The following is a 27,767-nucleotide window of genomic DNA, read 5'->3' as shown; positions in this document are numbered from 1 at the left end:
AAATGAGAAGTAAAAATATATTTTTTAAAATCAATCAGACTCAAAGACATCCAGTAAAAAATGCAGTGGACTAGGCTTATGAACTGGAAAACAGTGCAAAAAAACTTGTCTAAGGCATGATGTAATAAAGTAGATCAGGGAATTCAACAAATTAACATCTTGGAATTCAGTAACCTGAGTTTAAAACTTGTTGTTCTACTGCAACATTGTTCTACTGGGCATATTGGGCCTGTGTTGTGTCAAAAAGAGTTTAAAAATAGGGGGCACGTATATTCAGTTCTGGAAATAAGAAAAAAAACCCCACCATTCATATCATCTCTAAAAACAAAGTACTACTAGGGCCAAGATGAAAAGGGGAAATTCCATGGAAATTTTTGTGAGAATCAAAGTCTAACACTGGTATGTTGGGAAATATCTACAGAGGTATTATTGCTAGTATAATTTCATCTTGTTTAGAATGACCATGCAACCATTTTAGGAAGCCTTACCGTGGCTTTCATTTGCCGTTAACGACACTAGACATAAGTCTGAATGTCTCATCATACTACGTACTAGACATAAGTCTGAATGTATCATCATGCCACGTACATGATCCTGACTAACTTGGGATCATGTCAGAAATAATAAATGGGCAGTCACCTTTGAACAGCAGTGAAAATGTAGGATTCAGGGTTTAGGAAAAGTGACCACCTGACAGTCACTCGTTTTTAGGTGACAAAAAATAAGGATACACTTTAGCTAAGCTCCCATACTGCTACTCAGCAAATTAGCAAAATAGCAACACACTGTGCCAGATTACCAGTTGAAGAAACGTATCAAGTTTAAAGCTGAAGACAACTCCTTGGAAGAAATGTGTACCAAAACAGTATAAAATTCTTAGTAGATGCCAACTTATGCTCATTGTCTTAGAGCCACTTACCTTTCCATAACTCAAAGTTCTTGTTATCAAAATACCCATTGTTTAGCTGGAGTCCATGTATGAAATTGTACACCTCTGATATTGTTAAGCTCTTTGTTAAAACCTCCCGAAGGAGCTTCGCAAATTTACAGGCAGGAGCAACCAGGTAAGTATGCAACTGATGTGGTGATAGTGGTTGAGGAGGCCTTTCTTCTGTAGATCAAAACAAATTATAAGATCAGTTAATAGAAACAGCTAAGTGTCAATAATTATTTTTTTATTTTTAATCTTTGTTAGGATTTGTGATCATGAAAAATCTTAGCCCAGAAACATGCATGACTGCTTCCCTTCTTTTCTCCCCTTTGATGTCTAGCAATAGAAAAGGCATTATGTGGCATAATCACATTGTGAATCTTTCCTCCTCTGGTCAATGACAGTGACTTAATTCATGCAGAATTTTGCCTTTAAGGCAGGGGTGGAGCAAGGGGGAACTGTGCCCAAGGGACGCATGTGCACTGCACCCCTGCCACGCCCCATCCACCCCACCCCCACCACGTCACACTGTGGAATGCCCCTGCCAGGCCCTCAAAGGGTCGTGTGCCCAGAGGGTCGCAAACATCCCTGCCGCCCCCTTGGCGCGTCGCCACTGCTCTAAGGCACCCTTGCAACCAGTGAGATTTGGCAGAACTTTGTGGCTTTTATTGAGAAGGTATAAATGAAGTAAACAATTATATCAAGCCACAGTGTGACTTGGCAGCTACCATACAGTAGAATTAGAATGCAGGGCCCTCTGTACACCCAGTAGAATTAGAATGCAGGGCCCTCTGTACCTCAACTGTAGCCAAGTACTACCTTCCACTCTATATCTTGTCAGCTATGACTTGACTGATGCTTTAAGTTGTGAGGAAGGGCACAGCCCTGCAATGTGCCACCAAATAAGTAGCACTCAGGGCTTCAGCCCCCTCCCCCCGCTGTGCCCCTCGTTTTGCCACTGCTCCCAGTGCTCCTCTCATACATACCAATGTTTTAGCATTCTATCACTGATGCAATGGCCCTAGCACTTAGATGGCTCAGTGAACTAACATTTCATTGCTATTTTTTAAAAAATAATCCTCTGGAAAAACAGAGTAGGGGGAAGGAGAAAATGGGTGAAGGGGAGGTTGGGTGACTACATGTGGACCTGGATAAGTGCCAGGTGTTTGGAGGGGTGGAGAGAAAAAAAGCCATCTGGAGATTTTTCACTCATACAAGGAACACCTGCTCTGAAACAGACTGGGGAAAACACCGCTGTTAAAGTGTTGGGGAAAACAACAGACAAAGAACACTGTTGGAAAATGTTTTCAAAGCTTAACTGTGCAGAAATGAAATATATACAGAAATGAAAAAAATAACACAATGAATTTGATGACAAGATACATTGTAAACTACTCAAGCAGAAAAGGCCAAAGATGCTCATACCAACAGAAGATTTCCATAGCCTTAAGAACTAACTTTTTGAAGTCTGAGAGTGCTGCAAGTGAAACGGGGGGTGGGGATGGGGTGAGAGGTAGGAAGTATTCATCTCCAAGCCATCACCTTGTATTCTAGACCCTAAGGGAACCCACCTCCAAGCCATTATCTTGTAACCTGATTACACCTGCAAATTCATAGCAGAATAGATTCTAAAATGAGAGACCAAAGAAACACACTTTAAAAAAGCTATATCCAAAAATACTATGCACAATACTTGACCAACCAATATTGTTTATTGTATCCCGGGTACATCTGTGCCAGCAATTTTCTTCTGGAATATTACGTCCAGGTGAGGCATCCAGGAGGTGATAGGAAAATACATTACTCCACAAACCTGTGTAGAGAGATTGTTTGTCTTTAGAAGGCTTGATTTGGACATTTACCAACACACATTAAAAGGCAAATGATGATTCTGAAGTTTTACCAAGGGAAGTTCAAAGTTTTAAAAAAGTATGAATATTCTTTTGCATGCACACATAGAATGTCAGATTCAAACCTTGGCATTTTAAGACTGAGAGATCTCAGGTATCAGGACTGAAAAAGACCCTGACCTGAAATCTTAACGTTCTGTTGCCACTCTGTGTTGAAATACTGGACTAGATGACTGAGATTTACACGTTACAGAATCTACCTGTCCCTGGCAGGAACTTTCAATAAATTTCTGAGAATTTCCCATTGAAAACATAATTCTCAATCATGTGCTGGTCTGATTTGGATCAGGAACATGGCATATGAGGAGAAAAAATCTTAAATCTCCCCTATATGCCATTTTGAGATTTATTACTTGCTGTGTGTCATTGAAATCTGTGTGTGTCTTTGAATCTGCCCATGAACCTAACTAATGTCAATGTCTTTGATTATTTCTCAGTAGATGCTGCCAACTATAGAAGAGACAAAACAGGCAATTGCTTAGATCCATCAGAGAGTTTCCTTAGATCGCAGGATAGTCAGCTGCAGGGCATAATTTTCTCAGATTCCATCCTCCTTGTACAGCCCAAAATGATCCATGAAATCCTGTTCAAGAAGCAGGAAAGTTGTGCTCCAAGGAAGAAAGCTGCAGGAACACTCCAGTGCTTTCAGGCCAATGTATGCTCTCTATGGTCATTTGATGGATGTATCTCCATAAGACAACAAGGAATAAAGTGAGTGACTCTATGCTTTACAAATTGGTCCCTTTAATGACCTGTCACCAAGTTTCTTTTTCCAAAGGAACCTTCATGATTTATTTATTTCGCTCCTCCTGTCTCCTGATTAACAAAGTGTCTGCTGATTAACAAAAGGTTGAGTTAACTCTCAAGGGAGGATAATAGTGCACATTCATGCATTCTATTGATAAGGCCACAAGTGTGAAAACATGCTTGGCCTCTTGTTTCCTGGGTTGGCCAGACACCCAGTAGTATAATATAAATTACTTGCTCATTCCAATTGAATAATATAATATAAATTATACAGTAGTATAATATAAATTACTTGCTCATTCCAATTACTTGCACCATTCCAGGGATTTCACCATTTGGCCTAAGTGACATCCTAATGCTTGCCTGCCCTGGGGGAAGGGAGAACTTCCCAAAGGTATGTCATCAGTAATTTTACCTAGGTTGGGCAAGTGCTATGACTGGCTCAGGATCGTCACTCCACATGGGATTTCCTGATAACGATAGAAGTTTTGCTTAATGAGGTGTGCTTTGTGAGGTCTTGGACTATGATTCAGAGTTACTGGATGGCTGCCTGGATTGGGGACCAGGCCATGAGCTGCACAAAGCCAATCAAGAGCTTGGAGGAGCAGACAAGGGGTAACTATGAAGTTAGCCTGCCCTTCTTGTGTTGTGTTTAGACAAGGTCCTCATTTGGGACTAGTAAGATAATTTGTTTTCTTACTGTTTGAGCCTGTTCTGTTTAGTTACTTGGACTCTACTTAAATTTATCGATCATAAGCCTTGTACTTGTTTGTGGCTTCCATACATATTTAAGAACCCTTGAGGATCATGCTACCCAAAAACTTACCAAGCCTTCATGTTATAAGGCTGGTGAGATGCTCCGGTTCCCAACTTTGGGGCAGAGTTGAAGTGCTGGCAACCAAGAAGTTCCCCTTGGCTAGAAGAACTTCTTGACATGACCTGATTATGACCTTGGGTGTGTATGTGCCTTTGTTCCAGTAATCAAGAATATATAGTTCCAGTAATCAAGAATATATAGTTTGAAACTGTGCAAGCACAAAAGCTTCTGAAAGCTTGCATCCAGCCACAAGTTGGCTCTGTAGCACAAGCAGTTACTGTGCAGGCACAAAATTATTTGCCATGATGCTCAAGGCACATTTCAACCAAAGAAAAATATTAGCTCCATCAGGAGCTAATCTTGCATGCAAACAAGCGTTTGGGATCAAATAAATTTACCTGCTGATCATGTTAATGTCGAAGTTTTCAGTATCCCTAGAATTGTTCCAAAGAAGGTGTTTGCCAGGAGAAACCACCAAAGTTGAATAAATATTATAGTTCCTTTGCATATCAGCATCACTAAGAGGAGAAACATTCGTGTGGGAAGGAACTAAATCTTTCAAGTGGGATGGAGCTAAATCTTTCACAAGAACAGATTTTCCTTACGGTCTTGACCAAGTTTCATTCTAATAAAGAACTTTTGTAGAAACATGCTAATAGTGTGATGATGGAAAGTAGTATCAAGTCACATTGATCTATGATTACTCCATAGGGTTTTCAAAACGAGAGTAACAGAGGTGGTTCGCCCTTGCCTGCCTCCGTGTGGGCTGACAGAGATCTGAGAGAATCTGACTGGCCCATCTAGCAATGTGACTGGCCCTTCGGGGGTTGAGCGGTCTATCAAGTTTGATTGATTGATTGATTGATTGATTGATTGATTGATTAATAATAGCAGGCTTCATCTGGAGAAATGAGGAATCAAATCTGGTTCTCCAGATAAGAGTCCACCATTCTTAACCACTACACCATGCTGCCTCTGGATGCTAGCTGTAGTCAATCTATCTATGCATGAGCAAACCAAAGTCTGAAAATTGTACAATCTTTTAGGAGAAAGCTAGATATGCATCTTCACTTAGATTCTACGAGGACTACATTGTTTTTCATTCACATAAGTGAACGTTGGATACAGACATTATTTGGAAGTTTCACTTCACAATTTTCAGATAAATCTATGTGATGCTTTGAAACAAATAGGAGGAAAACAATAAAAGGAAGAAGAAAAGCAATGGATTTTTTCTCCCTTATGACATACTATTTGCTGCCTGAAGCAGGTCACCTTGGGTTCTGCATCAGGCCCCTGACGTGAGCATAGAATGGTTCTCCATTCCCAACAACCAGTGACCTAACCCAATCCCCTCCTCCCAGAAGTAAATGGAGGGGAAATGGCACCTGGGAGCAACACCTCCTCTGGGTGCCTCCTGCACTGGGGAGGGGCTCGGGGGGGGGGGGGTTCAGGGGCAGTTTGGCTCCTGCCATCCCCCGGGCCAGGGGAGGGCAAAAGCTGGCCTGCACAGAGGCCAGGGCAGAGCTCGGCAGCGGTAGACAGCCCAGGCAGGAGCCATGGCCGCCCACTGCTTATCCCTACCCCCGCCTCCCTGCAGGGGGACAGGGCTTGGTGGCATGTGGCTAGGGCACACACCGTTTCATCATGTGGGGGTACGGCTAATATCTCCCCATGTGACTGAAAGGCATGCACCTGGGGACATGGATGACCCCATGTCCCTATAGGCCATGCGCCTCTACCTCCTCCCCACTTCATTTGAAAGTAGTATGGAGCAGCCTTTGCTGCTGTCTTTGCTCTCTATATAAGGCATTGTACACATTCAAAATATTCACATTGTCCTATTTCTTGGACTGTGCCACTTCATACTGCTGATGGAATGATCATGCTTGACTGACTCCTTCCCACATAAAAAACCCCACATGCCTTTGGAAAACTAAGATTTCATCAGAGAAATGTCTAACTTAGCCCTCACGTACATGTTATTGCAAAAGGAAGTATTGAGAAATGTAATCCCCCGCCTGCAGTATTAATTATTAGGTTCCTAGCCAATCTGTACCATTTGTGATTTACTTTAGTACATTTTTATCCTGCTCCCTTAGCCAAGGGATCAGGGTGTCATACATTGTGCTGTGCTCCTCCATTTTATCTTCATAGCAACCCTAAGATGTCACGCTGGGGGAGGGCGCAAAAATCACCCAATAAGCTTCATGGCAGAGTGGGGATTTGAATCAGGGTCACCCAGATCCTCATCCAACAGTGTCCATGACACTACATATATTTACACCTAATGTGTTGGCTACGTAAGGAGATCTAAGTGGATGTCAATTACAACTCTGTGACTTCATATCAATATAATCAGGTTAAATATACAGACCAGAAGAGAGTATCCTGGTTTGAGTTTTTATGCTTCACAGTTTGGGGAGCATTTATAACAATGTGTATGCAATAAATCATGGTCAAGTAAGTCACCTTTCATGTAGCAGATTTCAGATTCAGGAGCTTTCTTCATCAGCCGACCCATAAAGAATTTGCTTCCAAAATCCTCAGAACGAATATATGCACCATATTTTAGTAATCCAACCTCATAGGGTGTAAATTCCATCCATTCTACAAAATAGGTTCAAATTATGAAATTGTGCAAAATCCAGTGTAGAGTCTGAACTAGTTACCGTAGTAAAAGAAAATTAACCTGACCGTCACAAATAAATTTCAAATTTTGAATTTGTATTATAATATACAGTCTTTAAATACATTGCAAAATTGCCTTCAGATAGAGTTGTCTAATAAGTGTCCGTATGTACCACATCCCCAGGAAATGTTGCCCTGTGTGTCATGGGAATGTTGACAGCATCAGTGTCCTGTCAGTCATGCAGCTGAAGCCTGACACTTGAAGCTTTTTTGTTGACCTTGTGACTCAGATAATCGCTTTTCTAGGAGTAACTGAATATTTAATAAATGTAAAGATTAAAATAACACATTCAAGAGATTTATACTGCAAGAACATTCACAATAATTCTAAAATGACTCTAGATCTGTGGTGTGGACGAGAAGGCTAGAGGTTGCCTGACTGGAATGTTGTCAAAAACTTGTTGCCTTGGAAAAACTCTTTATACAAACATTTCTAGCAGCAAAAATTCCCACTCTGATTTTGCAGTAAATTCTCCACTGTCCTGCCAAAAAAACCTTGCATTTAGGTTTGATTTATGGCACGTATAATATTAACCTTAATTTATACACAATTATACACAATTTATACACTACCAGGTTCACTTTCCATTGGAGAAATAATCAGCAATTAGATATGAAGCCAAACAGGAAAAATGATAACAGAGCCTGATTGTATTTCTGAGTGTGCATCATAGAAACACAAAGTTAAAAGGGACCTCCAGGGTGATCTATTTCAACGCCCTGTACAATGCAGGAAACTATCTTCCCCTCCCTCACATACACACCCAAGTGATCACTGTGCCATGTCCAGAAAATGGCAAAAAAACAACCCTTCCAGGATCCCTGGCCAATCAGGTCTCAAGGAAAATTGCTTCCTGGCCCCAAAGTGCTGATCAGTATTACCCTGGGCATGTAAGCAAAGGCCATGAGAGCCACACACTGACACAGCACTCCCTTTCCTCCTTCTCATGATCTGCCTAAGTGCACAGAATCAGAATTGCTGTCAGATGTTCATCAAGCTTCTGCTTAAAACCACCAAGAAAGAGAGCCTACCACCTTCTGAGGAAGCTTATTCCCCTGAAGAACAGCTCTTAATGTCAGGAAGTTCTTCCAAATGTTTAGTCAAAAACTCTTTTGATTCAGTTTCACTGGTTCTGGTCCAACCTGTTAGGGCAACAGAAAACAATTCTGCACCATCCTCTATGTGATAACCATCTTCAAGTACTTGAAGGGCTATAATATAACTTCTCAATCATCTAACCAGGCGAAATATACTAAGCTCCTTCAATCTTTCCTCATAGGATTTGGTCGTTAAACCCCTCATTATCTTCATTATCCTCCTTTGGACATGTTCCCAAATGTCTATATCCTTCTTAAACTGAACTGCCCAAAACTGAACTCAATAATCTAAGTGAGGTCTAACCAGAGCAGAGAAAACGGATTCCATCACTTCATGTGATCTGGTGATAACAGCCCAAAATCGTGCCTTTTTAGTTAGTGCATCACACTGATCAGTGAATGGTCTATTAAGGCTGAATTTGCACTTTCTAAATTCTCTGTTGCTTAGCTGGGGAGTGTACCTGCTGCGGGACTTCTCACCCTGCTTGTAGTTCCTCACTGCTGCCCAGCTCTTTCCTTCACTCAAGTCAGAGCTGGTGTGGGAAGCCCCAAATGGTTCTCCACAAGCCTGGGGCTTTCCCATAAGCACCGCTTAAGCACCGCAACCTCTTCCATAGTCTCTTTCATGCATGCACAGGCAGCCTCCATTTCCTGCGTTCAGGTTTGCTGAATGTTTCCCCATTCCCCAAACTCACTTTCACTATTTTAGTTTTACATGACTTTGAACACAAATCTGGTGCTGAGAATTGGCACCCTCACCCCACCCCCTGGTCTAAAATCCTTGCATGTGCAACGGGATCGCTGCCCTCCACCCCCTCCATCTAAAATGTAAATCTAAAATCCTTTCATGCATGAGAGAATCGCTGTCCACCCAGTGATGGGATCCAAAAATTTTAGTAACAGGTTCCCATGGTGGTGGGATTCAAACTGTGGCGTAGCACCAATGGGGCTGGGCGGGGCATGACGGGGGCATGGCCGGGCATTCCAGGGGCGGGGTATTCCTGGGCGGGGCTGTGGCAAGGACAACAGCCAAGCTGCAGCTATGGTCCTTGGGTGGGAAGCATGATACTGCATCGAGGCGCAGAGCTGCCATTGAATGACGCCTAGTAATCACCCTCCTGCTAGACTGCTTCAAGTTCTGTGCACTACTGCTGAGAGGAGGGGCATAACTAAGGCAAAAATCACATGGCAAAATCACCAATTAGTAACCCCCTCTTGGCACACACAAATAATTAGTAACCTACTCTCGGGAACCTGTGAGAACCTGCTGGATCCCACCTCTGTGTCCACCCACTCGCGGCGCCTGCACGTGCTGCTTTTCTGTCCAAGGTTTCTCCCTCCTTTATAAAAACCAAGGTTTCTCCCTCCATTTTTTTTCACTGCAAGGGTGGGGAGGGCACTGCTTTTCAGCACTGTCCATTGATGGGGCAGGTCAGAGCAGCAAGGTGGGAAAACTGGCCCCGGTTCTGCTACGGAGGAGTTTTGCACAGCAGCAGAAGCCTCCGGAGCATCGAAAGGGCATTTCAAAAGGACCTCAACCTTTGTGGTTCAGGAAATTTGTGGAGCAAAGCCATTGCCATAGGGCTGTTCCGGGGCAGGAACGTGGCAGTCACGCTGCAGCACCACGGGCTATGCAAAACTCCTGATTGCATCAGGGCATTCCCCGTGCCAACAGGGGGGCAATTTCAGTGTGCAAAATCGGCCTAAGACTTCTAGACCCTTGTTGTGTATACTATTGCTAAGACAAGTCTCCTCCATCCTACAACTGTGCATTTGACTTTTCCTACCTAAATGCAGAAGTTTACATTTATCTTCATTGAAATGCAATGTTCGTTTTAGCCCAGTTTTCCAGCCTGTGAAGATCATCCTGTTTACTGACTCTGTCTTCTACTGTAGTATCAAGTGCAAATTTAACATGCATCCTCTCGATTCCTTCATCCAAATCATTTGTAAATATATTAAACAAGACAGGGCCCAAGACAGATCCCTGAGGAACTCCATTTGTCACTCTTTTCAAGAGGATGAGGAACCATTTAGAAGCAATCTGGGTGTGATCTGTCAACTAGTTACAGATCCAACTAACAGTAAAAGGATCCAAACCATGTCTGTCAACATTGCATTACTCACAAAAGGATGCATGTTCCAAGAGATTTCAAGAGATTCTCAATGTTTTCAAGAGATTCCCAAAGCTTTTATCTTTTTAGAGGCTGGTCCACAACATTATTACATTGAAACTAAGTACATAGAACCAAACTCATATTTTCTTCTCATCTTCAAGAAAGAGCAATGGGATAAGTTCTGCCCCTACTGGAAACAATATTATGACTCAAATCAAAGTATTTCTGGAGTGGGCCCAGGATTTGCACTGGGAAAAAAAAGGAAGACATCAACTACAGGTGTTGTGATTTTTCTTTCCCCTTGAACCATGAAACCCAAGGATGTTTTGTGTGCATACACCATGGATCTGTATATACACCCCAAAATTACTATCCTCTTTCATCAGTAGAGCAGGCCAGGACAGCTTCGTTTCATCAGCTGGGGCCTCAAGACTACTTTTACCTAAAAAATGTTTGCTTCATAAAACTGGTAATGCAAGAAGGATGATTAAGAAGAAGCCTAGACCAGGGGTAGGGAACCTTTAACACTCAAAGAGTCATTTGGACCCGTTTTCCACGGGAAAAGAAAACACTTGGAGCCGCAAATAATTTTTGACATTTAAAATAAAGATAACACACTATATATAGGGTTGGGTTTTTTTACCTTTTACTCCGCTCATTCTGAGAAGTGCATGGATGCGCCCGCCCTGCTACCTGCAGGGCGGGCAAGGATGAAGCTGGCGGCTCGGCCTCACCAGCCGCCGGGAAAGCGCCCGCCCCGCACCAACAAGGCAGGCAAGAGGGGAAGCCCACAGCGCGGCCCAGCCGACTGTGGGCAGTTGGTGCACCCATGCTGCTGCCTGCAGGGCGGGCAAGGATGGGGCTGGCGGCTCGTGGAGCCACAGTGCAAGGGCAGAAGAGCCGCATGCGGCTCTCGAGCCGCAGGTTCCCTACCCCTGGCCTAGACCATAAAAAACTAATTTGCATGCAAGATGAGAATAAAGACACTCAAAAAGACTAGAGGGCATCTTGGGGAGTTCAGAGACTGGAAGAAAACAGAAAGCTGGAGACAAGGTGAATGAGCAAATTAAGATCAATTTGACGATTCTAGGTGCACAAGATGTGTAAAGGCCATTATCTTGCAAAATATTTGACTTTTAAAACCATAAATTCAAAAATCCAATCCAACGCCGAGCTTTTAGTGCCATCTCAAAAGTGACAAGAAAGTAATATCAAAAGCCCTGAAGAAATCTTTTGTTCTCACACCACCAGTGCAAAGTAACAACAAAATAACCAGTGCAAAGTAACAACAACCAAAAAAACCCCCAGTTTTAGTACCCATAGCATATGCAGCCATTAGTTCAAACTCTCTTGGAAAGGCCCGAAGGGCTTCTCCCTGCTGCCACTTGCTGAAGGTTGCCCAAAGATGGGCACAAGCTGAGCAAAACAATCAGGCAGGAAACATAAGCTGCCTCCTGAGCTCTGCATTCTGCATAGCCAGATAGGAGATGTCTTGCAGTCAGCTTAGGGGGGAAAGGTGCATTTTGAAACTTTTTTTAAAAAAAAAAAGACATCTTGAGCAAAAAATAAAGCGTCCTAAGGACATCTTGGGGGAAAAGCTGTGCAGAGTGCCTTCCCAGAATGCCTTTGTTTGCATCCTCAGGATGCCTTATTTCAGCTTTGTGGTACGGATCAAGGCTTCCGAACAGATGTGAACCATGTTACCTCCAGGGCAAGTGACACCTTTTCCTATTTTCCATTTCCATTAGTAGTACAGCCACTGTTGCTGGAAGGATACTCTGTCACTTCTGTTATCTAGTCCAGAAATCTCTAGTACTGGATATAGAAACTAATATAGTACTGGATATAGTACTGGATATAGAAACTATACTGGATATAGAAACTAAGATATTCATTTTCCATTTGCCCTTCCACAGACAGACATTCTTCTCCCACTAACCTAATGTTAGAATTCTTAGGCACCCAATGATGCTGTTGGTCAGTTAATTTACATGTATGTAGAAGAAGAAGAAGAGAAAAGTTTGGATTCATACCCTGCCTTCTGTAAGGAGTCTCAAAGCAGCTTACAAACCTTGAGAGCCAGCGTGGTGCAGTGGTTAAGAGCAGGAGGATTCTAATCTGGAGAACTGGGTTTGATTCTCCACTCCTCTACTTAAGTGGCAAGGCTTACCTGGTGAACCAGATGTGTTTCCACACTCCTACATTCCTGCTGGGTGACCTTGGACGCACTCTCTCACTCTCACCTACCTCACAAGGTGTCTGTTGTGGGGAGAGGAACGGAAAGGAGCTTGTAAGCTATCTTGAGTCTCCTTACAGGAGAGAAAAATGGGGTATGAATCCAAAGTTTTCTTCTTCTCCCTTCTCTTCCTCTCCTCACAGCAGACACATTATGATGTAGGTGGGGCTGGGAGAGTTCTGACACTACTGTAACTTTCCCAAGGTCACTGCTGCCACTCATGTGGAAGAGTGAGGAATCAACCCTAATTCTCCAGATTAGAGTCCACGACTCCTAAACATGACATCCAATGACACATCTGGGGAAAGAGGGGGCATATGCATTGTGGTGGGATTCAGCAGGTTCGCACCACTTCGGCAGAACCAGTTGTTAAAATGGTGCTTGTAAACAACCAGTTAAGTTATTTGAATCCCACCACCAGAACCGGTTGTTAAATTATTTGAATCCCACCACTGGAAACCTGGCTCTAGATGGGAAAGGTTGGGGTATAAATCTAATAAAATAAAAATAAATAAGGGTGGTCCTCAATTTTATTTTTACAACCCTGTGAGGCAGGTAAGCTGAGCAGAGGTAACTAGCGTTGACTTCATGTCAGAGTGAAGATTTGAACTGAAATGTATCAACTCCTAGTATGACCACTATTTTACACTTTCTATTTCTGTTTTTTTTAAATCTTTCCTTAAAAACTCATAGTCAATAATGTTTCAGAAATTCATCTTAGAAGCAGAAAGGAAGAATACAAGCAAACTAATGTTAGATTAGTTCAAAATCAGGTTGTTTGAGGTATGTGTGAAAGAAAGACACAGAGAGATGTCTACTTAGACTACAACATAACCTCATAAATAGGGGTCTTTTCATTTTCAAATCAAGTGCAATATGCATAATATTACCTTTAAATTCTGAAAGGCTGTACTTGTCTCTGGTATTGAGAACCATGTATATAGGTAGCGGGTTCTGGCCATGATTCAGCGCATGCTTCTGTCCTGAGAGTGTACAGTTGGGCTTCTGTAAAAACCAAACATTAAGTTAATGTGCCTTTTTTTTCTGGGCACATTAAAAGTACTAGTTCTTACCTATAAAGCTCTAAATCAGGGGGTTCCAACCTATGGCCCTCCAGATATTCATGAACTATGATTCCCATCAGCTCTGCCAATTGCCCATGCTGGCAGGGGCTGATGGGAATCGTAGTCCATAACCATCTGGAGGGCAGAGGTATGCTGTCAGAAAGTGGGGGCAAGACCTGATTTTTCTGCCCACTCCCCTGCCTGGAGAGGTTGCTGCTGCCAGTGAGTGCCCCCCGTGGCTGCTGCCACCGCCCACCCCCACCCTACCACGGTTGCTGCTATCGTCTCCCTGTGGTTGCTGCTGCAGACACACACACCCCCGCGGTTGCTGCTGCTGCCCCCCACAGGATATCAAAGAGATAGAAAAAGGGCAGAGAAGGGCAACAGGGATGATTGAGGGATTGGAGCACCTTCCTTATGAGGAGAGGCTGCAGTGTTTGGGACTCTTTAGTTTGGAGAGGAGACATCTGAGGGGGGATATGACTGAAGTTTATAAAATTATGCATGGGGTAGAAAATGTCACAATACTAGAACCAGGGAGCATTCATTGAAAATGCTGGGGGGAAGAATTAGGACTGATAAAAGGAAACATTTCTTCACGCAAGGCGTGATTGGTGTTTGGAATATGCTGCCACGGGAGGTGGTGATGGCCACTAACCTGGATAGCTTTAAAAGGGGCTTGGACAGATTTATGGAGGAGAAGTCGATCTATGGCTATCAATCTTGATCCTCCTTGATCTGAGATTGCAAATGCCTTAGCAGACCAGGTGCTTGGGAGCAGCAGCGGCAGCAGAAGGCCATTGCTTTCACATCCTGCAGGTGAGCTCCCCAAGGCACCTGGTGGGCCACTGCGAGTAGCAGAGAGCTGGACTAGATGGACTCCCATCTGATCCAGCAAGCTTGTTCTTATGTTCTTATGCTGCTGGCAGCAAGTGCAACCCTGGCATGAAGGGAGCCGCTGAATGCAAGGAACTGGCTAGAACCTGGCGGCTCTCTCCATGAAGGCATCAGCAACCGCGGTCATTGGCAGGCCTGCAGCAGGCCCAAAGCTGGCAAGCATGGTCCTGGAAGGATCCTTGCATCCTTGCAAGGACCCAGCCAGCGCCCAGCAGCTCTCTTTGTGCCGGGGCCATGCTCACCGACTTCGGGCCCACTGTAGGCCTGCTGGCAACTGCCGTTGCTGCTACTGTGTGGGGCAATTCTGCGGGGGGGGGGGGAATGTGACTGAAAGGCCTGCACCACATGTCCCTCTGGCAGGTACACATCTGCTGGAGACCCCTGCTCTATATGGAATGGAGACAGATTACTTGAAGAACCACTTCCTCCCATTAATTATCCAGCCCACCAGTTAAGATCTGCCTCATAAGCCCTCCTCTGTGGCCCTGCCTTCAGAGGTGAGGCAAGTGGCAACCAGAGACAGGGCTTTAGCAGCAGTGGCACTTCATTTGTGGAATGCCCTCCCCGTTGAAGCATGCCTAGTGCCCATATTGTTTTCTTTTAGGTGCCATTTCTGTTCACTAAGGCTTTTAATGAAGGGACTGATTTTGTAAGACAATATTTTAGACTAGAAACTGTTCTTCTAAGTTGCCTGGGTTTGGGTTTATGTTTTATAATAGGCTGGAGGTTTTTTTTTTCAAATGCTGGGCTTTAATTAATATCTTTTAATGTTTTGTTTTATTATTTTTATAAACTACCTCAGACAGATTCCTGGAGAGGCAGCATTAAAAATGTCCTAAATAAACAATAAATTGTTAAAAGAATTAGATTCAATTTTATGGAGAACTTAAATTACTGGGGAGAGAGAGAGAGAGAGCGCTCCATGCCAAAACTCAGATTCCACTAAAATATGTTCAACACACAAGAGACTTCATCTCAGCTTTGACTCTTCATATGTCTTGTTGACAAATATAGCTTCATGCAGCCTGAGTAAGGGATAGCTGGCAAGCTTTAAAATAAGAAGCATCAGTTGCTAATGGGGTAATTCATTTGTGGGAATTGTAGAGTAATGCGACAGTCTGCTGAGGGGAGAAAGCCTGCTCCTTCTCATAATTGTCAGGAGGTAGTAGCAGAGACAAGGGGCTACCTCAGTCATCATCTTCTTGACAGGGTCTGTCTGGAGTTCTCCTGAAATTACAGCTGATCTCCTATTGACAGATATCAGTTGTCCTGGAGGAGGATGAAGAGGAAGAAGAAGAAGAAGAAGAAGGAGGAGGAGGAGGAGGAGGAGTTTGGATTTATATCCCCCTTTCTCTCCTGCAGGAGACTCAAAGGGGCTTACAATCTCCTTGCCCTTCCCCACTCACAACAAACACCCTGTGAGGTAGGAAATGGCCACTTCAAAGGCCATCCCTGCCCAATTCCCCCACCTCCCCAAACTCCACCTCCACTGGCTCTACCCCAAATCTCCAGGAATTTCCTAAACCAGTCTTGGCAACCCTAGCACCGTAAAAGCATATGCTTGCTGCCATTTGCTTGCAGAGTATTGATAAGCTGAAATGGTAATGGTGGACTTTCCTCTTTGTCTCCCAATCATCCCTTAGCAGCAGCAGGTAGTTCTCACCAGAGAAATGCCTTGACAACTACTGTCCATGAATAAATGAAGACAGCAAACAATGCAGAGATTTAAAGAGAGTAACATAAGCACAGAATAGGAAGGGAGAGAATATGCTAACAGAGATGCTGTTAATTGGTTGACAGTGGATCTACAACTGTGAGCAAGAATAGCAAAGATACAGTAGTATATTTTACCTATAGAATTTAACCTATAATTTAAAGCAGCCACCCCATTCCAAGTATATGTCTAAAGTAAAAGTTAAAGCAATTTTTTCCTTGGGTACACCAGTGGCTTAAATATCAACCCTGCCTGCATTGTTCTGCCAAAACAGTTTTTGTATGGATAATTCTGTGTGCATTTTGTCTTAGGAGTATTTCACAGTTTCATTTTCTCTAACTCAAGAGAGAGAGATACATTACCCCACAGCTTAAGGCTTTGTCAATGAAAATTCCCCAAAGGTCAGTAAAACACGTTTTGTATCCTTCTTTTTGCCGCTGCTCCAACGCATGACTGTACTCCTTTAATTTTTCCAGGCAAAATATATTCAGTTTGCATTTTGTCATTTGCTTGCGAGCTTCTGCTATTGCTCCTGAAAGATCTTGGTGTGACCAGTCGGCTTGCTCATACAGATTGCACATGGCCCTACAAAAAGGAAATGAGACTGTTTGAAAATGACTGTTGAAATAAACTGTGAACATTAATCGTCAGGTACTGTGAAAGTAAACAAAAATGTTAATAATTTAGTTCGCAAAATCAGGGAGTCAGATTGGCTGATTTCATGCTTTGAAACAAATCTGATTGACAAGATTTTTCAGTCCAAAAGAACATCAAATCCTGCAGAGAGCACTGGGCCCAGTTTTAGAAACAGCCCCATTTTTATGACCAAGAACAATCCTTCAACAAATGGAAGAGATATTTTTATTACCAGGCTAGCGAAAGATTGCTGCACTTTTCAAGCACAGAACTTTTCTTGAGATTGTTTGCCAACTTGAGAATAAATATTTTCTATTCCTTTGTATTTCTGAAGAGATACCCGAGAAGAGCAACAAAAGGGTGATGAGAAACTGGCGAACAAGCTATAAAGTTGTTCTGAACTTTTTTTTTACATTCTGGAGATGCAGACTGTGGAGGGAGGGTCAAAATACACAAGTTATGATATTCTTTTTTCCTCCCTGTAGTATTTTTTTTAAAAAAAGAAACACTGTGTTAGGCCCCTTCCGCACACGCAAAATAATGCATTTTCAAACCACTTTCACAACTGTTTGCAAGTGGATTTTGCCGTTCCGCACAGCTTCAAAGAGCATTGAAAGCAGTTTGAAAGTGCATTATTCTGCATGTGCGGAATGAGCTCTAGATAATCTTGAGCTAGAAATTTGCTTGTAGATGCCAGTACAAATAAGCTATGCTTGCAGTTGGACTGTACCATCCCTTAAGGTCTGGACTCATTAAATTGACCTGTCATAGGAAAGTAAAAGAAAATATGCAAAGGGACAATTTTCTTAAAAAACTGATTTTTTACACCACACTGCAATATTAATTTTGATGTAAAAATGAACCATCTGATTAAACAGAGATACACCCTTCTAAGACCACTGACTTCAGTGGATTTATAAGGCACCACAGAGAGAAATACTGTGACATGCCTCTGAAGATGTTAGGAGCAAAACTACCAGACCACAACCACACAGCCCAGAAAACCCACAACAGCCAGCCTAACTCTACTTAAAAATATATTGCAAGCTTCTCCTTTCTAATAGAAACTGTATGTTTTTTTCTTTTTAAAAAGACTATAAAATAAAGAACTGTTATCATCCTACATTCAGTAGTCTTAACCTTTATTCATATTTAAATAATTTTTAATTACCTTATATATTCGTGTATAAGTCTACTTTTCAGCACATTTTTTGTGCTGAAAAAAGCCGCTTTGACTTATACGCGAGTGAACGGGTGGCAAGCGGGTGGGGGGAATGGGTGGCGAGCGAAAAAAACCTGGGAGCTGAGGGCGTTTTTCTGCACCTGCTCCCTGCTATGTGGACACAAAGGCAGCTCCCAGGTAAGCCTTGGGCTGTTGTTTCGCTGCACTGCAGGTGGCCAGTAGCTTCATTCACAGTGAATATTCAGTGAATAGGTGTGAATATTAAATATTAAATGTATATGTTACAGAATTTTTGTTCAGGCCAGGAAGCTCCTTGAATGCTAGGGAGCCATACTCATTGGGAAATCCGCACCATTGGAGCCACTGCCAGCACCTTTTTCAGCCCCCACCCAGTATTTTTGGAAAGCAGGTGGGACTTCTGTCCAGCTGAGCTTGCAGACCTGCTTTGGGGCAGCAGCTGCCATCACCATGCAAGTATCTTCACTGTGTAATGATAAGCTATCTGTGTTGAAGGAGAACCTGTAGGGACTTTTTAAAGGGGGGATCTTGTTGAGCATTTTCCCTATGAAATTCTGAAGAGATACTGTCTGTGAGAATTATATATTCCACTTCAGAACTTTTAAAGAGTATTGTTGATACCATACTGTTTTTCTTTTAAATAAATATTTAAAACATTTTTATTGGTATCTATTTTTATTTTTGAAATTTACCAGTAGCTGCTGCATTTCCCACCCTAGACTTATACATGAGTCAATAAGTTTTCCCAGTTTTTTGTGGTAAAATTAGGTGTGTCGACTTATATGCTTATATACACGAGTATATACGGTAAATCCCATTCTTTCTTCAAAGCACCAACAAAGCATCTTTACAACAACTCTACGTGGGTCAGTTAAAGTAAGAGATAAGCTACTTGCCTCCTGCCAAGGACAAGTTTCATAAGGAATTTCATCTTATTCACCAATATGCTCACTTATCACATTCACAGACTTCTGCACATTGACTCTTATTTCTTGATCCAACATACTCTAGCCACCCGCCCCTAATTACAGATTTGACATCAGCAATAAGCTTATCTATCATCTACATACAACCTTGGAGATAATTTGATCAAAAGATATGAATGGTTAAAAATATTGAAATATCAGTAAATACATTTTAAAAACAAATGAATATCTACTATGTTAGATAAATGGGAACACAAAGGAAATCATTTGTTATGCTGTCCTTACCATGTAGAACCAGAAGACCCAGAGATGTATGAAAGACAATCTAACAGGTTCAATTTTTGTAGACCAAATAAGTGGCCATGTAAAGCAGTGAATGCTCTGGAACTACCCCCTGTTGCCATGACAGCAATAACTGGTACCTGTTTGGCATAAAGAAGTCCAGAAACAATGAATGTTTAAGTGCATTTAAAAATGAATAACAAAAAGGAAAAGATGGTGATGACTATGAGACAAATGCAAATTATGAATGAATTGATCATTGTATTGTCAAAGGCTTTCATGGCCAGAATCACTAGGGTATTGTGGGTTTTCTGTATTGTATGGCCATGTTCCAGTAGCATTTTTTCCTGCGTATTGCCTGCTGTGGCTGGCATCTGTGGGTGGCATATTCAGAGGATCTGATGGTAGTAAAGCAAGTGGAGTATATATACCTGCGGGATGTCCAGAGTGGGAGAAAGAACCATTTGCATTGGTTAAAAGTGTTAAGGGTACAATTTGCAAGTGTAATTTAAATGGATTAAAATTAAATTATTAAAATGCCAGCCAACTGCTATGTAGATGCCCTCATATATGCTAAAATGGGTGGATTCCACTTAACACATGCAAACTACACTTGCAAATTGCACCCTTAACACTTTTAACCAATGCAGATGGTTCTTTTTCTTCTGTGAGAAACATGTAAAGGATCATTGGTGCAAAAATACATTGTATTGGGAATGTTTTGTTCATACATAAAGATTTTCAAGTGTCCATAGTCTTCAGGGTCAATGGTGTAGGATTGCAAGATGCAGCATGGCAACCAGTAGGAGATGAGGAGTAGGGACATGGGGGCAGTCATCAGTGACAATGTGATGTCACTTCTGGATAAACCTGGAAGTGATGTCACACCTCTTCTAGGAACTGCATGAAACTCTATTCCTGGGTTTTCCCCAAAAGTGCTATTACACTGGTAGCCAAACTGCTTTTTTATTTTTCTCTGGCTGCCTTTCCAATTGGTAGCAGGAGACAGGAGTTGGCAGAGGGGATCTCCTGCTCCCACAAAGTGGCTGGCATCCCTGCCATGGGTAACATGTCTGAATGCAAATCACAATATGCTATGTGTAACTTCACCCTATATTACTGCTTCCTGGGGCTGGATCATAGCTCAGTGGTAAAACACATGCTTTCAAAGCAGAAGGGTCAAGGTACAACCCCTGTTATAGCTGACAGCAGGGCTTGGAAAGGCAATCAACTGCCAGTGACAGTTGAACACTCTGAGGTCCTTTCTGCACAGCAAAAATAAAATGTCTTGAGGACTTTAAAAGAAGTGGTGGTGGGGGGGAGGAGTTTGCACAGTTTTCCCCAAGACATCTTCAGAACGTTTTATTTCTGCTCAACCAGTTACTCATCCATGAATCAGTATAATCTTTTTTAAAGATTCTGAATATATACCAGAGCTGTATCCTACATACCTCATGGTCCTGGAGATCCCGGTCTAGGTGGAGAACCTTTTTCAAGGCAGCTGCAGCTATCCCCTTTCGCTTCTGTATAAGCATTTTTTCCTCCATGCATAATTCATACCCCAAACGTACGTCTAGGCCTCTTGGCCTTACGTATAGTTAAGGACAGAACAAACAATAGGTCAATGTGTTGCATTTTGTTAATAATAAAGTGTATATTACAGAGCTACTTAATTGGGACAAATGGCTGTACAGAGTTGCAGAATGTGAAGGGCAGATGTCTGTTTATCAAAGCCACAATGTACTTACACAGAGCTAGACTAGTACCCATAGAGGCCAGCAAGAGTTCTGCATATACGCAGTTAATAATAAGCTGCAAAATAATAATAATCTTCAAAACTTACAGTGCTCTAACACCTCTTTAAGAGGTTGGGGTGGAGCGAGCTGAAGGTCGGGTCACCCGGCAGGGGCTACCAGGCTTGCTCTCGAGCTGCAGAGTGGAACAGGCACAAGACTGGGGTCTATTGCCCATCTGGCATGCCCCAGTACAAATCTTGCCTTTGCAGTCAATTCCTCCAGCAGGCAGGCAGAGGAATTAGATGGCTTTGGGGGGACAGCAATCGTGCTGCCCTGATGCATGGATCACCCTCCCCCATCCTGTGACATTTTTTGCTTCCTGTTAACTCCTAGTCAATAAATACCTTTGGCTATGGCCAAAATATTTTACCCACAAAACAAGTTGTTGCATGTTTGTTGGGACAGAGGTGGTTTTAATGTTAACTTGAGCCCACAGGATCCCTCCTCGCCCTGCAATGTAGTTTGCTGTTCCTTCTCTAGACTGTACTATCAACTTTTCTACACCATAGATATGCATCCCTCTATTCTCTCTTTCTTCATGCTTTCTTGTAGAAGAGACTCGTAGTCTCTCCCCAGCTCAGCGCTGACTATTTCTCTGCTGCTGGCTTTGGCTGCTGCCAGAAATGGACTAGCCATTGAACTCACTAAGAAATTTCCTGGTGGATCACAGCCAAGGCAGCATGAGAGCTAACTGATCCAAGAAACATCCACATGTACTGAAAGGTCTACAGATGCTTGCATTAAAGCCTCGAATGTCCTGCCTAATAAGCTACTCTAGATCAGCCTCTTAGACAAGGTCTTTGGTGCTGGAGAACTAGCTGATGTTTCAGATGAAGCCTTGCTACTTAGGCAGTGTTTTGCAGGTTTTCATGCACACGAGAAGCCTTACTTAAGAGTCAGGACTGCAGCCCCGCTTAAAAGGACAGAGTGAAGCAAGCAAATGCATAAAGAGAGCAGACTGACAGAGCAAAGGGTGGGGGGAATAAAAATAGGCTGACATTAGGCCAACATTAGGCTGACTATTTCAGGTGGGTGAGGGAGTGCCTGTTCCATCCCACTGCTATTTTTCCAGTTTCCTGGGAATCCTCAGCTCCCTTCAATTGCACTCTAAAAATTATCAGGAACACTTCCAATCCTCAGTATGTTTACTTGGAAGTCCCACCTTCATTAGGATTTATTCACGCATAGACATGCAATGAATGTTAGCCTTATAAAGCAATCCTTAATATATCTCAATAAGTCATTTATGTAAGAGGACAGTTCAATCATATCAGTGTTTACTAAAAAAAATAAAGGTCCACTGACTGCTATGTGACTGACTCCCTCCAGTAGGCATGAAAAGTTGCTGCCATAGTTCTCTCTTATGCAGAGACCAAACCATACAGAGTGATCACCATTAAAAAAAAGGCAGGCATAGGTTCAGGGGCAGGGAATTGTGCTGCTGGCCCTCAATCCTGGTAAGTAGCCAACTAAAGGTTCTTCCCCAGGAATGCCCTGGCCCACCCCATCCCACACTGGCATCCAAATGGGACACCAGCACAGCCCCACCACAGCCCAAATTTCCAGGTTCTGAGGTGGAGTTGTGGGGTGGCCGGCCACTGGCATGTCTGGCCCTCTACTGGGATACGTGCCCGGCACGAGGGTGCATTGCTCCCACTAGCCCTCCCCCCCCCACACACACACTTTGAATGGGGCTCTAAGTATTCTAAGCGAACAAGAATGGTATAAAACCATTGCTTACCAATCTTGTACCTTCATGCTTAAATCAATAGTTTTGCTCTGCGGATGAAACAAAAAAATTAAATATTATTAGCATGGAAAACATTTTGGGGCTGCTTGATCTTCCTGTTACAAATCACTGGAGGAACAAAGGCAGACTTCTCTTCTTACTGTTCATCTACCTACTCATATACACACACACTCAGTTACACCCTGACTCACCTCTGAGACTAGCAAGATGTCAGATTATTTGTTTCTTATACAGTGTTTAGTTGTGACATATATAATTAAATTACACATGTATATATGCCACAGGGGTGTCAAGTGATCTACTCCAGCTATTGTAATCCCCCTTCACCAAACCTGCAGCAACAGGCTGTTAATCCTCTCACTCATAGATGGATCATACTTTAAAAGCTATACCAGCCATCAGTATATAATAGTTTCTACAAGGTCTTAGGATCCAGCCAGTGCCAGACCATTCTCCATCTCCAGGATATAAATTCACCTCACCGAGTAACATGGATGACCTGAACAAAAGAGCTCTTATTCAGTTCTTCATTAGGAATATGTATATTCCTTACTTGTATTTGACAAAGGGGGCTTTGATTCTGAAAAGCTGAAAGCCCCCATACCTTGTTGGCAGAGGTGGGATCCAGCAGGTTCTCACAGGTTCCCGAGAGTAGGTTACTAATTATTTGTGTGTGCCGAGAGGGGGTTACTAATTGGTGATTTTGCCACATGATTTTTGCCTTAGTTAAGCCCCTCCTCTCAGCAGTAGTGCGCAGAACTTGAAGCAGTCTAGCAGGAGGTGCACCGGAGTGCGTGGCAGCCTGCGCCTGCCTGCAGTCGTTTCCCGCCCAAGGACCAGCGGAGCGGCTGCGTCCTTGCCACAGCCCCGCCCAGGAATGCCCTGCCCCCGGAGTACCTGGCCATGTCCTCGTTGTGCCCCTCCCAGCCCCATTGGCGCTACGCCACAGTTTGAATCCCACCACCATGGGAACCTGTCACTAAAATTTTTGGATCCCACCACTGCTTGTTGGTCCCTAAGGTGCTTCGGGACTAGAATCTAGCTCTTTTAGTGCCGACCAATATAGCCGTCTTCCTGTACCAAACAGAAAAGACTTCTTCCTGTAACTAACAGAAAATACTTCTTGCAGCTGAATGGGGCTTTCCAGCCTTGCATCTTCCACTGCCTGGAATAATCCCTAGGGAACCACCTAAGAATATCATGGAGGAGGGGGTGGGATTAGTAAAAATCAACTCCCTCTTCTATTAGCAGATATTTTACAAAGAGATTCAACTTACTGTGCTAACACATCAGTGTGGTTTGGTGCTACTATAGGGTAGCAATCATCCCACAAAAGTCTACCTTTCTTACAGGGCTCTAACTTCATGCAAATCCAAGAGATTGTCAGCCAATCAGAGCCCATGGAACTCCAATGTATGGGAGGAGGTGAAACAGTCTCAAGAGGGAGAAGGAAAGCAATTCCCCAGATGGGAATTTGTGGCTCTGAATAACAGTGTCAACCTAACTAGGTTTTTATTTGGCTTTTAAATAGGATTTGGGGTTGGCTTAGGAAGAAAATGTCTTTTAGTGAGAGAATGAGGCATCCTGTTGGGGGCCTGGAAATCCTAAATTCTGTGTGCAGATTCTGTGGGCATTCAGTTCCCAGGTGCCTGTTAATGGCAGGCAAGCTCCCAGGGATTCCTGCTGCTGCCCACCAACTCTCAGCTGTTTGGCAGGTGGAAGAAAGCCAGCAGAACTGGGGAGGGGGAGGTGATGAGCATCCATGCAGCATGATATCACTTGTGGTATCATGCCAAAGCACCAGCATTATACTGGGGGAATTCTGTGTCACCCTTTTCAAAATTCTACAGAAACCATAGAGTTTTGAGGCAAGTGCTAGAGCACTCCCCATCCCGTGTGATGCCGGCATTCTGTATAGTGCCAGAAGTGACAAAACCTCACACAGATGCCATTTGCCATCCCCTGTACCCACCTCCCGACATCTTCCACCAGTTGCCAAAAGGGACCTGGCAACCCTATGTGGGAAGTACCTCTCTGTGTTTAATCAACATCCTTGAACCTCAGGATAAACCTGTCTGTTATGGTAATATTTTCCAGTGAAACCTTGTAAAAATCAACTTCATACCTCTCCAAAGGAAGAATAATAATATCTACCCTTGGGTTTTTTTAAAATTTTATTTGAGGCAGTACTTTTATTAGGGAAAGTTCCTAATGTTTGGGGGTGAATCTGAGAGCCTGTTTCATTTTCATTCCACACAAATGTTTGCCATGTTAAATACTTTATTTTCTGCTAAATAAACATTTATTCATCTCCATTTGTGTCTTGTCCTGTCCAGTCAAATATCTATATAAAAGAGATTTCAATTTACCTCATAAATAATTACACCATTATTTTAGCAAGTTCCCTAATTTTCATTTTATTTTCATTTTATTGGGCCAAAGCCAGGCACAGTGCAGCTGAGTTAGAAATATGGACAATTCAATATTGAATAGAACATTAAAATACCACAACATCAAAATTGATACAATTTCTAAAAATGGAGATTAACAAATTAACTCATTTGGGGGTATTATTCAAGACTCCATCTTCTCCCACCCTATCACAATACAATATAAACCATTTGGGGTGTAGAAGAGTGGCAGATCAGGAGCCCAGCAAGCTGGAAAGAGAACTGTAGCTGCCTTAACCAAAGGCCCTGTGGAAATTTCCATCTTGCAGGCCTTGCCAAACTGATTGAAATTCCATAGTGTCAGCAGTTCCTCCAGGCTGGAGTCAGGGCCAAAAAATCTCTAGCTGTGGTGGAAGTTAGCCAAACATCTTTGGGGCCAGGGACTGCCAGAAGGTTTGCACCAAAAGAGTGAATTGCCCTCTGGAGGCAATATGGGGAGATGTAGTGCTGCAGATATGAAGGTCCCAGACTGCTCTAGGCCTTAAAGGTCTACTCCAAAACCTTGAACAGGATCCAGAATTCCACTGGTAACCAGTGCAGCTGGTGGAGCATAGGAGACCCAGTAAAAACCTGCTGCATTCTGGAGCAGTTGCAGTTTCTGGAGCAGTCTCAAGGGCAGGTCAGCATAGAGCAAGCTCAGTAATCCAGCCTGGAGGTGACCATTGCATGGGTCACTGTGACAAGGTCCGAACAGGACAGGTAGGGAGCCAGTGGTCTGGCCTGGTGAAGATGAAAAAAAGGCCACCTGGCTGTTTGATCTTGGTCTCCATGGAAAGGGAGGACTCAAGAATCATACCCAAGCTTTTGACTGCAGAAGTAGGTGCTAAAATCACTTGGTCTAATTTGGGCAGTTGGAACCTTCTCCGGGCCCCTTGTCCCAGCCACAGGCCTTCCATCTTTGATGGATTAAGTTTCAGCTTGCTTTTTCCTAACCAGCCTGCTTTTTCCTGGATGCCAACCACAGATGCAGGCAAAACGTAAGGAGAAAATAATACTGGAACATGGCCATACAACCTGGAAAACCCACAACATTCCAACATTATCTTTACTTCATACAATAGTAAATGTACACATACACTGGCTTCAATTCATCATAATATGGGATGCACTTAAATATATTATTAGCACCCAACTCTGGTGGCTATGTATTAATTTTCTAATCTTCCGTGTTTTATGTTCTAGGTGCTCTCTGATATTTATCCACACTGTGACAAATATTTACCTTGTCTATGACTATTTCCTTTTTGATAGAGAGTGGCTCCAGAGGCAAAGTGAGGCAAACTTTTTCTTCTGTATTAGTATTTCTACAAGTGGGCTAAAAGGAAAAATACACACACATGCACCAAGATCTGCAAAATTGTTTAGCACACAAATACTTGCTGGTTAACTGTTCATCAAACAAGTTTTCATTTTCCGTAGTGTGTTACAATCTCCCCAAGATCTGCTGAGACATAATGTTAAATCTGCTAATGAATTCTAGTTTGAAAGTATCTGCTCTATGAGATGTTATCATTCCCTGCAGTGGTATATGGAAACATCTGAAGCAGATACTGTCTCAGCAGATCTTGGGAGATTGTACCTCGCCACAAGAAGTGATGGTTATTAACTGTATTGATTTTGCTATGTCTATTCATTTTGCCTCTCTGCCAAGCAATTATTAACTTCTAACCTTTGGTTCTACCTGAGACTGCCAGGATAAGGCCAGCCTCTGTGGTTGTGATGGGCTCCAAGATCAACAGGAATGCTACACATCAAGTCTGGAGACCAGTAGATGCCCCTCCTTCTGTTATGTGGCACTTTCTAGAAGCAGTTTTGAGCAAAACGAAAATGAATAAAGGTGCACAATGCTTCAAAGGAATTCTGTGGGGAATTTTAAATGGTTGTTGTTTATGGTAATAGGATCACAAGAGGCGAAAACAGTGGCCATTATGCATCAGGACCTACTCTGAGTCTCATAAGCCATAGCCCTACTTTGTAGTAGTGGGTCTATGGGTCAGAAAGGGAGCAGGACTAATATTTAAGCTGAAAAAACTGTTGCATTGAAAATAGATTTATGAATTTTAAAAGTGATTTTTGGTCCTGTTGGGGGAACAGATGGGTAACAAATGAAATAAACAAACAAATAAATAAAATGAATGAATGAATGAATGGAATACATACAAAGCATGTGGTACATAATTTCTTTGTTAACTCAACTGCCAATATAGATTGCTGATATTTTATATAGTGAAACACAACAGGATCAACGGGATGCATCACAGAGCCCAGTGGAAAGTACTTTTTTTCTTCACAGGATCCTTGCACAGTGAATGTTACGCTTTTGTCTACAAGGAAAGACAAATCACAAACCCCTATCATTATCCCTCTGATAATAGCTTTTTACTCAGTTCATAAACCTAAATTCTCCATGTTTTCAATTACTGATTTTAACGTACGTGTGTGTACACATTGTAGGCTACCCCAATTTCATGTAAGCTGGAAAGGCAAGAAATAAATATTTTAAT

At 42.8% G+C, this 27,767-nt stretch overlaps 1 protein-coding gene across 1 annotated transcript in view; it reads right to left on the bottom strand.

The window, feature by feature from the left end:
* LOC125426347 (cytosolic phospholipase A2 epsilon-like) overlaps positions 1-27,767 on the bottom strand; it is a 77,355-nt gene that overhangs the window by 39,609 nt on the left and 9,979 nt on the right. The window contains exons 7-16 of the mRNA XM_048484605.1: positions 27,424-27,587; positions 26,486-26,578; positions 22,805-22,842; positions 20,719-20,854; positions 19,271-19,407; positions 16,585-16,807; positions 13,438-13,549; positions 6,878-7,015; positions 2,634-2,744; positions 920-1,111 (exon numbers count right to left, since the gene is read on the bottom strand). Of these exons, the coding sequence (XP_048340562.1) occupies positions 920-1,111; positions 2,634-2,744; positions 6,878-7,015; positions 13,438-13,549; positions 16,585-16,807; positions 19,271-19,407; positions 20,719-20,854; positions 22,805-22,842; positions 26,486-26,578; positions 27,424-27,587 (1,344 nt within the window). The remainder of the gene's footprint in view (positions 1-919; positions 1,112-2,633; positions 2,745-6,877; positions 7,016-13,437; positions 13,550-16,584; positions 16,808-19,270; positions 19,408-20,718; positions 20,855-22,804; positions 22,843-26,485; positions 26,579-27,423; positions 27,588-27,767) is intronic.

The sequence above is a fragment of the Sphaerodactylus townsendi genome, linkage group LG02 (genome assembly GCF_021028975.2).
Source record: "Sphaerodactylus townsendi isolate TG3544 linkage group LG02, MPM_Stown_v2.3, whole genome shotgun sequence".
NCBI lineage: Eukaryota > Metazoa > Chordata > Lepidosauria > Squamata > Sphaerodactylidae > Sphaerodactylus > Sphaerodactylus townsendi.
Note: the sequence above shows the minus strand (reverse complement) of the source record. Positions and strands in the feature narration are given on the sequence as shown.